Raw genomic sequence first — 12,467 nt, 5'->3', positions numbered from 1 at the left:
ATGCCCCTTAGTGAGAACACACTCACTGCCAACCTAGGAAGCCAGAGAAAAAAATGGCCAGAAAGCACTTAGAAGGACTTGGTTTAGTGGTGCCCCATAGGCAAGAGTTACGTTCTTCCTATTTCTTCTGTTTCCAAAATATTCTAGAATGGACAATGTTGGAAGTGGAAATGGGTGTGAACCAGCCCTCAGTTGTATACTTCCTGAGTCCTTTTAATATTTTAGCATAGAGTGGAGGGACACACCCATATCACATTCCTTTCAGCAGAAGATGACAAATAGCAATCTGCCCCCAAATGTGGCTTAATGGTTTCTGGTGATGACTGGTTCATACTAGAAGTCATGATAAAGCTACCCCTAACGAAGGGTACAGTTTGAGAAATGGGATCACTCCTCCCCAAAGCTTTATAAGCCAAATGGAAACAGTATTTAATCAGTTTGGAAAGGCCCACTCTGCTTATCACCATTCAAATCAGAAATGGACAACTCACTCTGCAATTCTAGGTATACATGCTGGATCTCTGAATATTTATTCCCTCTTAGCCATCCAGTGAAACACCACTAGACATCTAATATTGATGGTCCCTCCTAAATGATAAAGTGTTGCATAGAAATGCATCCAAAACACCACAGTGCAATTACTATCATCCACTCTAGATATATGGGTTTGACACAGTGAAGTATGGTACATAAGCACCATGTGGCTCAAATTCTGAATTTTATTTGCCAATCGGTTGAGCTACATGCTCGCTTCATTGAGCATGACAACCTAGCTTTAAGTGTCATTTAATTTTCATTTTGAAATATAATTACAAAGTGTTCACTGTAAGATATCACTCGTCTGCAAATGTGTCAAGATTAATTTGTGCTAGCTTATTCACAAGTGTCAATAGTTAATTACTGTGTCATCTCTGGATAGCTAAATGACATTCTAACTTCTTATTTTTTACAGTGTTCCTTTATGTTATTTTCCATTAGGGGCTGAGTCCATATTCCTACATGTGGGCAAATATTCAAGCATATAAAATACCAGACGTCACAACTCATTAAAATCAACAGCATATATTGCTCTATATACCCCTATAAAATACATTTAACTGAAAAGATAATTCCAGTAATAATGTCAGATTCCTAAAAACTGCACATTAATTTGGGTCTCTCTGATCTAAAGCATCAGGGACTACTCTATAGGATCATTGTTATTAGATTAACGCACTCTTATGAGACAGGAAAAACATTTGGGAAAGTGATTTATTTTTTAAAAGATACACACAAACTTTGCTATTTTTCTTCCTTCTCACTTCTAAATCAATGAAGTCAAATTCTTCCAGGAGCCATGTGTTAATTTGTTTTTAATGATTTACCTATGCTATAAATAAAGTGACCATATAATTTATCAATCAAACCAGGACAACTTCTGCAAGTGGAAGAGGGGAGTATTAATAATTACTCTGGAAAACAGACATTAACCAAAGCTATTCTGGAAAAACTGAGACATATGGTCACCCTAGCTTGAACCAGTGAACTGAAAGATTCTCAAAGTTTTTCTAGACCAGGATCCTCCTTTTCTGGATGAGAGAAGAGTAAGGCCCAGAGAGAAGCGATTTACTCATGGTTAAGCTACGTTGGGAATATACGTGATGCCTACATGAATAAGTATCCCCAAGTAATTAATCAAATCCAAATGTTCTGGAACAATGTTATCATTTCAGTTATGCCCAGTTGCTATGACGCCTTTCTTTGTCCTCCACATATCCCCTCAGTATTCTCGGTGACCCTGGATTTCCAGAAGGCTTCTTTCTTTCCTTCTTTTTTAAGGAAGGCTTATGACAAATAAACCAATCAATGTGATTACTCGCTGAGCTTGGCACATTCCACACCTCCAGTTCATCAGCTCCTTTTGCAGGGCTCACCTGTTCTTGCTGTTGGCGAGCAAGGTCCATTTGCTGCCGTTGTTTCTCAATTTGTGAGGCTGCCAGTTTTTTCTGTTCATCATGCGCTGCCAGGAGCTGCTCCCGTAAACTGATCAGCTGGGTAATCATGGTAGAGAGCTGCCGTTCTTTTTCTGCCAGGCTCTCAGGTGTACCTAAAATGGAAGCGAAAAGATATCTCACAAGTTTGAGAAAATTCTGAATGAATTAGGGAAGCGAGTGGGTGGGCAGATTTAGAAAGGGACTACCCTAAGAACTTAAATATCTGGGACAATAACTGGAGGTCACTGTAAGTGCAGAAACTCTATGGAGTAGCAATGGAATGAATGCCCCCGCCAAGAAAAAGCACTGTTGCCAATAAAATTCTCACTCACTCTTTCCTCTTGTTCTTTAAAACAAAACAAAACAGAACAACCTACTCCATTCTCTCCCTTTCACCACATTCCCCTTCCCTCCCCACCCAAATCTATCTGATCAAGCTAGGAATCTTATGCTATTTAGTACCAAAGATTAGAAACTATGGGTTGTATTAATATTCTATAATTAACCTCTACCCTCAATGACTGACAGAGGATCTAAGACATAATAGGTGCTTAAATAATGTTACTTAGGAATTTTCTGATCACTGCCCTCATAAAATTTTTCTATTGTGCAAAGATCTGTCTCTGAATCTCAGAAGTCAGGGGTCACTCTTGGCCATGGGATGAGTGCTACAGAAAGAAAAAAAAAAATGTGTCTTGCCTCAGGTAAGAAAGAATTGAAACTGATTTTTTTTCTGGTGAGGGGATCAAGCTAAAGTTCCCAAGTTCATCCTTAAAGGCAATAATGTTGCTTGGGGGGCTCCCTCACCCCTTTGTCATTTGTCACTCTTCAAAGGGAAAAAACACATTCAAGGTTGAAAAGGTTATGATGTCGCTGCACACCTACGATATGCACTAATGGTGCTGAACAGTCTATTTATGGCCAAATTGCACAGCTCTCCTAAGTAAAGCGTACAGAATCCTTTTGTGAATCTAAATTAGAGCATTTTGCCATAGCATAAGATAAGAATTTCAACACACAACCCACTGTATTTGAGCACACAGGTTTCATTATGAAGAAATGATCTATGCTTTGAAAGCTTTTCAGAAAGATGCCCCCAGCTGTCAAAAGAGATAAAGAGTGCCAATTTTTGTGTGTGTGGAAGAGGAGACTTCCAATCTCCTTATGAAACCCCCCTCATTCCTGCTAGGAAAGCACCAGGACAATCTGAGAAACTGAACGTATTTGAATTAGGAATGGGCCTATTTTTTGAGTGGGCCCATGGGAAAAGCGAGCCTCCAGGTGATGCTGGCTAGCACTTACTAGTATATGATTCCCCCAAGGTAAGGCTGATAAGCTACAATATTTAGAATTACCTTGGTATTCTTAATGCCAATTCAAGTCCTTAAAAATAAATAAGTAAATACATAAATAAACTTTCAATATCCCATATCCCTTAAAGATTTACTGAGCTGAAAGGTGGCCTAAAATCAAAATTAAAAGAAAAATAAGATAGGAAATGATGTTAGAAAATGTACTCCACTGATAAGGAAACAAATACTGCATCAAGGATAGTGACCAGCTGTTCTTTCTAGCTACTGAAAGTGATTTTTTTAAATGAGTTTTTATTTCAGCAATAGGAATTTCAGCTTGGTGAAAGAAAGAACTTCTTGATCCAGAAATGTTAAAATACAAAATCAGGTTCTTGGAGGGGATCATAAAAATCTCCTCCAAAGCACAACAAGCTCAACTAATATAAATGTTAATGATATATAGGAATGAGAAGACATAAAACAAGTATGGAATTTACTTACTCATTTCATTAAATTTTAATTAAAAAAATATTTCTTGAATCTCAGGTACGATATCAAGAACTAAGGATACCGATACCATACCAAGAAAAAGCAAAGTTCCCTTTCACCTTAATCAAGTAATCACACATAAAAATGTAAACTACAACTAAATAAGAATTATAAACAGGACAGACATTTGGGGGGAGATTTAACCAAGTTTGGGAGGCTCAAGCATAGGGAAGTTATGCCTGACAAAGTAACAAGTTAACAGGAAGATGAAGAGTTAACTAGGCAAAGAGTTGGAGGGTGGTCAAGGAGCTTTTCAGTAAGAGAAAACAACATAGGCAAAGGCCCTGTGAGGGGGCAGGTGGTGGTGGAGAGTGTCAGTGTGTTCCAGAAATTGAAAGAAGGTAGTAAAACTTAAATAAGAAAAACAAAGGAGAGTAGAGGACCAAATGAGGCTAGAAAGGTAGGAAAAGGTCACACCATTCAGCTCCTTATAGACCACACTGGATGAACTTCATGTTTATTCTAAGAAAATTTCAAAATCACTAAAGTACTTTAAACAAGAGATGATGTGGGTGTCCTGGCTACAGTGTGGAGAATAGTTTGGAAAGTTATGAGAAAAGATAAATGGGGTTTATTACATATACTTTTTGGCAACATTCTGATCTACGTGTAATTATCTTGTTATACCTATGTATATGAGGTGAGATAAGAGAAGACTTACTGGATACTGGGAAAGTTACTGTACCATAATTCTTTGTTAATAAAGAAGAGCATTCATTGGAAATTTTGTTAATAAAGAAGAGCATTCATTGGAAATTTTGGGCAAGGACCAATACAAGAGTCAAATCTGGTATTTAGATTCTCCAGTAAAGACTGGAAAATTTTCTCTTCTCTCCCAGGTTAAACTTTGTCTTTTCAAAAATCTTCAATATATTTCCCTTTCTCCTCTGCATAGGAAACAGAGAAGCTGAAGATAACACACAAATGGCTTCTTAGCCTCTTCTGTTCAAGGTGAAGCCAACAGGCCTATAAATGCATTGGTGTTTCCAGTACTAATAGACATGTATTTCTGAATTTACAGAATAACACCATTTAACTGAATCTTTTTACAAATCAGCATGACACCCAAGTTGTTTAATTGTAAAAATTCAATGACACCTAAATAAGTCTTTCATTGAACTTAAAAGATACATGTTTAAGAACAAAATAAGCTAGAGATCAGTATGTTTAAATTGAAGAGTTGGGTACTCATATAAGGCTGTCATTATCTTTTCCTGAAATTTGAGAAGCACATATATATTTTGAATAGATGTGAGTGGCATGACAAATGCAGTTGGAATGAAATGTAGTAGTAAAACAGATCTAAAATTGCCCTTGAAATGGGAAATACACATATGGATATATATGTATACACATACACACACACACACACACACATTAGCCTACACATTTAGAGAATGTAAGCTGTTGTATGGTGCAAATTGATTTCTAGTTAATTTGATCCCCAAGGGACTATATATACGTGTGTGTGTGTGTGTGTGTGTGTGTGTGTGTGTGTGTGTAGTTATTTTTCTGTTCTATACCCATTGTATTTGTTCACATATAGTGGTTTAAACCCAGGTATTTAAAATCCATGGTGCTGGATTTTTGTTTTAATTAACAGCAAATATGTATGCAGCTATAATAAAAGCAACGTCAAGTCTAAATCACGCTGACCAACCAACCTGCGAACCCAAGTTATCTCATCTCAAAAATACTAGTTTAATTGAACATGAAACTTTGCCATAGCAAAGGAACTACAACTGTGAGAGTTGCTGAAAAAGCAGACAATTTATGGGACATAGTGGGGCAGCCTAAATACATATTAAGGAAGGCAAACGACCATACATTGGGTTGGCCAAAAAGTTCGTTTGGTTAATTAATACATTGTTCGGTAAAGTTCTTTGTGAAAATGAAAAATGTGTCTTTTATTTTTACGCAAAACTGAATGAACTTATTGGCCAACCCAACAGAATGCTCTTATGAGGTAAGCTAACTCTATGTAGAATATCTTGTCTTAAATCACGCTTTGAGGTTTGATAAAATCCACTTAGAAAAAAAGCAGATCAGATCCTGAGGATCTGCCCAGGCCAGCAGAGGTCATCAGTAGCTGCCTACATCATCCGTTTCACATCCTTCAGGCTATCTTAAAATGATTCTCTAAAAAGCATTGCCAGAAAATAGTCTCTCCACAAAAACAGAAGTAGTTTCATAAACCAAAAAAAGGGAACCAGCAAAAAAGAGCTTCCATACACAGCTTCTCTACAAGTTAGGGCGCCTGCTTTTATCCAATATCACACACAGTGTGCGCCTGACACTCTCCGCTGTAAACTGTATCTATTCTCCAACTACAAAGACAGTGCAGTAGGGGGTTTTTTTGGTGGGTTTTTTTTTTTTTCCATGGGGTCGTCTTTATCCCCAAACCACATCTGTCTTGAGTTTCTCTTAGATTAGTCAGGTGGATCAGTGCTCCCCAGGGCCTGCTCCAGCTGAAGTATTTTAATTTGACTAAACACCTGATTTATTTTATCTCTCCGATGAGAAAGGCAGTTTGTCTTAATAGAGCCTGTCAGCCCACAGCCCCATTCACAGCAATTTACAGGCAGCCAGGGACGCTGGAAGAGAAGAGTGCCGTGATTCTGTATTTTATCCTCCTCCAGAAAGCACCTAAAAGCAGCTATTCACTGCTACTGCATGTGGCATTTTAGAACTGAATTAGCTTTTTATTCAAGTAACTACACTTGTTGTGAATAGCTTATCTGTAAAATTGCTACATTCACTACTGATTTTATTAACCTTTGGCTCTATCACAAAATGGTCTTCAGTTAGGAAAGACCTTTAAAATTGACACATTTTTTTCTTAGGGGGCTTTATTCCAGTGACTTCAGATTTACTGAGGTTGATCCACTGAATTTTTACCAGTTGTACTTAAAATTTTGAGTCTCAATAGGAAGTCAATAGTGTGTAAATAAGGAAACACTTTTCAAAATGTAAATACAGCAGCAATTTCCCTCATCAAAAGTTTTCAAATACCATCTTTCACCATAACAGTTTCAAAAGCAGCCCTCTAGCCTTTTTCGGTCATAATCCAAAGAACTTAAAAAAAATTAACTAAAATAGACTATTTATTTTAAACTTTACAAACTATAACTACCTGTCCCTAGGCCCAAAGCCAACAGAGAAAATTCAAAATAGATGAGAATTTAGGTAAAATAATAAGACAATTAGGATAAATCCCTTCTTGATATAGAACGAAAAATTAAAAGTCGTTTAAAATTTATTTAAGTCTTTTTTTCATCAGCTCATAAAAGTTAGCACCACAATCTGCTAGTTAATTTTGCCCATGTAAAATATACATAATTACAATCAGTGGTGCTAGAAATAAGACTGGGCATTGGGAAGTCCCTAAAGACTCCACATCTGGACAAGGGAGGCACCTTGCAGAGCACTTCACTAAATGGATTTGCCTCACCTCTTTTACAATATTCCCGTACCTAGGACTTTTACAATATAAAAGTCTTAAACGGGTCACTCTCTTAATGGCTGTCCCCTGAAAGTGGATCACTGCTATGTGGTGATGACTAAGTTTTTCTAATGAGAAAACCCAGAAACAAGCACAGCAGTGGAAAGAGAGACAGCGAAAATTAGAAATGGGGGTGTGGGGGAGAGAAAAAGAAAGAGAGAAGGTGGGAGGGGAGAAACAAAGAGGGAAGTCGAGAGAGAGGGAAAGAGAATGAGCAAGGATGGCTAAATTAATTTTTGTAAATTTCCCTGCATGTTTTTTATTTCTTCATATTTAAGAAATGAAGGGTAATAGTGTTAAAATACAATGTTTACCAAGCCAAATAAAACTAACATTAACAAATGGCATTATCTAGAAATGTGTCCTAGCAAATTGAAAATAAGACTTCTATCTAACCATTCTCCTTTATTGGATCACATACTGCTTTAACAAAGTTAATAGGACTTAACAGTGAAATTACAAGAAGCCTGGGCATGAACAGTGTGTTTGGAAAGGTGGGGAGGGGTGGCAGTAACACCGGAGTGGAATTCTGATAGAGATATACTTTTCCACATCAATCCTGGAAAGGATTAAAGAACTTAACAATAATTCCAAGCAGCATCAATCAAGAAACTCACCCAACAACCCAGAAAGATTTTAAATTCAGTTGAAAAGAAAAGCTCTTAAGAGTCAATTCCCTGGTCAGTTCTAATTTTTTTAATGGACATTGTTTGAGAAGAAAGACAAAATACAATGCTAGTCATAAAATAAAGCTGCATTTGATCTTTTCTGCCCACAAGTAACCTGGTTAAACTGCTGTGTCTCATACTGCAGCCTCCTCACACATCAGATGGGCTGTGATGTCTCCACTTCACAAGGTCAGTCCATCATTTAGCATTGGCCTTTTTTGATATAGCCTTCTTTTAAATGTCACAAAATAGGACAGCAAAAAGTCAACAGAAATAAATAGGGTAAGCTGAAGAAACTAACAGTCTATCAGAAGGTCCCCTGATAAAAGTTACTTTGTGGTGACTGCCTGAGAAAGGAACCCCTGTCCCAGTATACTAGCAGCTAATTTGAGTTCTGAATCCAACAGCAGTTTTAAAAGCTTTCCACTCTAAAGGGCCCCAGTGCATCATAAAGATAAAGGATTTCAGTACAAAACCACCACAAAGACCTCTATTATCTTATCAGTCTTTGGTTACAACAGCTGAACCAATATGACTAAATTCTGAATGACTTTTTTCAAAAGAGCAAAATACTGGAATTTCTTTGTTTCCTCATCAGTCAGCTATTGTCATTGCTCCCATATGCTACTATCCACTCCTTAGTAAATAAAAAGTTTAATAAATGCAGTAATTGTGCTCTTAGGAATCACTTAGGGACCACTACACAGGAAGTGTGGCTCAGGATTGAGGTACAGGCTGGGTTTGTTTGCACCCAATGTATGAGAATTTCCTTCTTAAAATGTAAACAGCTCTCACTTAAAATGTCATTAAAATTTTACCGTGTATGAACAAGGGAAGGATACCCCGGAACTCCCTAAATTAAGTTCAATTCTCCTGTCTATTCCAGGCACACTCACCTCTCCTTCAGCTTCCCCTCTTTCTAGCTGCAAAAGGAAGTCTATTCCTGGATCAACTGAGGTCTATTCATGTTGCAGATCCCCAAAGAGCAAGAACAATCCATGGAATTCTGCCATCTAGGCTCCTAACCTCACAGCTGGGCCTTTAGCCCATTGTGCTTTATTAGGTCATCATTTTGGGGTCCGGAAATGAAGGTATCCTGAAATATCTCTCCTTTAGTAATAAGACAAGCTACCTTCACATTACTGTTCTCTATGGATAATACTTGGTCAATGGCTACATCTCTACAATTCACATACAAAAAAAGTAATTTATGATCTTTCAGAAACATGAAATTCTTTGGTCCTTTGGGGGAAAAAATTATTTTTTTCAATATTGCCACCAAGTATAATAGGATTGGCTCTTTCTCCAGAAGTTCCATCAGAGCTAGAAGATAGGAAAGTAAGAATTAAGAAAAATACACCTTATTTAACAAGGTATTGTCTTTTTAAAAATTTATTTATTTATTTATTTATTTATTTTTGGCTGCATTTGGTCTTTGTTCCTGTGCACGGGCTTTCTCTAGTTGCGTCGAGCAGGGGCTACTCTTCGTTGCGGTCCGCGGGCTTCTCATTGCGGTGGCTTCTCTTGTTGTGGAGCATGGGCTCTAGGCACGTGGGCTTCAGTAGTTGCAGCACACAGGCTCAGTAGTTGTGGCTCAGGGGCTCTAGAGTGCAGGCTCAGTGGTTGTGGCGCACGGGCTTAGTTGCTCAGCAGCATGTGGGATCTTCCCGGACCAAGGCTCGAACCCATGTCCCCTGCACTGGCAGGCGGATTCTTAACCACTGCGCCACCAGGGAAGCCCCAAGGTATTTTCTTAAAAGACTTTATGTGGTATCTAATTTGATCATCATCCTAAATGTTGCTTTATTTTCATTTCACAGATGAAAAACTAACTACTAAAAGTAAAGAAATTTGACCAAGTCAGTGTATTTGATTGGATCTGAATTCAGGTCTTCTGATTCCTAATCCAAGGAAGTCTGGGGCCTAAGGGAAAATTAGCTATCTTCCCTTGCCTCAGACTTGAAATACATTGCAGGGAATTTCTAAAAGTTAGGAGCAATGCTCTAAGGGACCTAGAATTTTAATGCCACATAAGGCTTAGAAATATACAACTTCTTAGTAAGGGTTTGTTTACAAAATAAGAAGTTTAAAAGATAGGCTGGGCAATAAGACAACGAAAGAGGTGAATAAATTGATCTTTGATACCTTATAGATGTAAAAACAGATCTTGATATTAGGTGATACACCTGGAGTTACTCAGGAAATTAGCACCTAGCCTGGTAGTCAAGATCCTCTGTTATGTTTATTCCCCAAACCTCTTTCTCCTTAAGTCTCCTCAATGAGCATATGGCCTCCTGGTTCTGAGCAAATACAAAGATTATGCAGACCATGACATTCCCAAAAATTCTAGATACAATATTTACAACACCCATGAAAGGCTGAAAAATATACTCAAATATTTCACACATCAAAGTGCACTGCTGTCATGGGGTGCAGTGTGCCTGCAGGCTGAGATAGTAAGGTGCTAGCCAAGAGGAAGTTACCTGGAGAAATCTAGGAAGTGTCCCTGGCAAGGTTTGAGGAACCTCTCAGATATAACTAAGGCTTAGGACAGTTGCCTGTACAAACACACCATATACCGTGCCCATTTCTAGGTTGTATTTGTGATTTGCCTAGTGTAAAGCAGGGGAATCCCTGCCCTAGCCCAATATGCTTTATTGTACAATAATAATTGCTTAAACTTACATAGCAATTGCTTTATGCTAGAAAGAGCTATATATGTTAACTCATTTATTCCTCATAACAATCTCATGTAGTAGGTCATATTGCTTTCTGCATTTTAAAGATGAGGAAACTGAGGCATAAAACGGTCAAGGACTTGTCCAAGTCCTAAGCTATTAAATCACATATCTAAGATTCAAAATCAAGCAGTTTGGCCATAGTCTCTGTCCTCTTAACCACGATGATAAATGGAAAACGGGACTCCTAAATGATCCACCTTCTCAAAACTACTTCACCCAGCCAACAAAGTAGCTGAAATTCTCCTTATAATCTGTTTTTGTTTTTTGTTTTTTTTAAAAATACAATATTTCCTGGGGTCCTTAGTAAAATGAAAACTTACGTAGGGAAGTATCTATGATACCCTTTGTTCTTTAAGATAGCTCAACTCACTAAAACAAAATTGACCTTTCAGTCTAAGTCACAAACGTCCACCATTGTTTGTAGTCATCTTTAATTACTAATTGAATCTCTCACGCATACCCACTCTCTTTCTCTCCCTCTGATCTTATTTCCTCCAAATTCTAAACTCCTGGTGCTGAAACAACCCTCCCCTGACCCCCTCTGCCCCAGTCCCCCTCACCTGGATTATCTATGTGTAACTCCACCAGAACTAGTATATGGACCTGGACTCTCAAATCATGGAATTCTGGTTTTTTTCAAAGGCTGATTTGGTTGGTCCTCTGGCTTTTAGTGCCCTTTTTGGCTCCTCTAAGAATCCCCTATTCCAGGTCTGGCATAATGAAATGCATCCCTGACACAAATTACTTGATCAGCAATCTACATAGCCCAGTCCAGACAACCAGTTTGTTCTGTACTGTCTGTAGGTATCAGGACATCCGAGTGGGCTTGGATGTTGCCAGTGCTAATAAGACTTTGATGGGAAGGTGTGTTAAAATTTTTAAATTAAAACAAAACTGAACCAAACCAAGGGAGATTGTTTGTGTTTTTACATAACAATAGATAGTTCACAGTTTCTCAAATTACAATACTGAGTATCTGATCAGATAACAGGCCAGTAATACAGATTCTACCTATCACAAACTCAGATTATGGGTCTGTAGAGGGAAAATGGAAATGGAAATTTCATATTGATTCTAAAATTGCTGTTTTTTGTTCTGTCATAGTTGAATACAGCTGGATAAATAGCATGTTCTTTTCATTCTCAATTTTGACTTTAACAATGATTTCTGGGTACAATAGGTGCTATCATCATCATTTTATGAAGACACATTATGTTCAGAAAGCTTTTTTGAAGGTTATCTAATGTTATCCATGTAGAATTGACAATATTCAAGGCATAAATATTAAGGAATGCCAAAGAAAGAAAGACAATTAAAGCCTGGGTCCAGAAATGAGCCAGGGTCTCCCATCACAGGATGATTTTGAACATGCTGAAGTAGAACATGAACAAAATAATTTTTAAAAATTTCTAAGCATTTAAAAAATTAAATTAAAAGTCAATATATGTTTGGTCTATAAACAAAATTAGTTTAGTCACAAATAGGGTGTCCTATTCTCATACTGGGACATTCTCTTACAAATGCATAGATAAGCGTGATTCAAGGTTTTAAAAGTTATGATCACTCTATTCAATAATTACAGGTTACAAATGGAATTTAAAAAGAAGTGTATAGGGCTTCCCTGGTGGCGCAGTGGTTGCGCGTCCGCCTGCCGATGCAGGGGAACCGGGTTCGCGCCCCGGTCTGGGAGGATCCCACGTGCCGCGGAGCGGCTGGGCCCGTGAGCCATGGCCGCTGGACCT

The 12,467-nt window shown here is 37.9% G+C and overlaps 1 protein-coding gene across 9 annotated transcripts in view; it reads right to left on the bottom strand.

Moving 5' to 3' along the window:
• The window catches only part of LOC102980368 (transcription factor SOX-6), a 297,561-nt gene that overhangs the window by 214,389 nt on the left and 70,705 nt on the right, over positions 1 to 12,467 (bottom strand). For all 9 annotated transcript variants that reach the window (XM_028500833.2, XM_028500838.2, XM_028500835.2 and 6 more), the window contains exon 3: positions 1,914 to 2,086. In XM_028500833.2, the coding sequence (XP_028356634.1) occupies positions 1,914 to 2,086 (173 nt within the window). The remainder of the gene's footprint in view (positions 1 to 1,913; positions 2,087 to 12,467) is intronic.

Source organism: Physeter macrocephalus, chromosome 16 (genome assembly GCF_002837175.3).
Source record: "Physeter macrocephalus isolate SW-GA chromosome 16, ASM283717v5, whole genome shotgun sequence".
In the NCBI taxonomy this organism is placed as follows: Eukaryota; Metazoa; Chordata; class Mammalia; order Artiodactyla; family Physeteridae; genus Physeter; species Physeter macrocephalus.
This window is presented reverse-complemented; position numbering and strand designations above follow the sequence as displayed.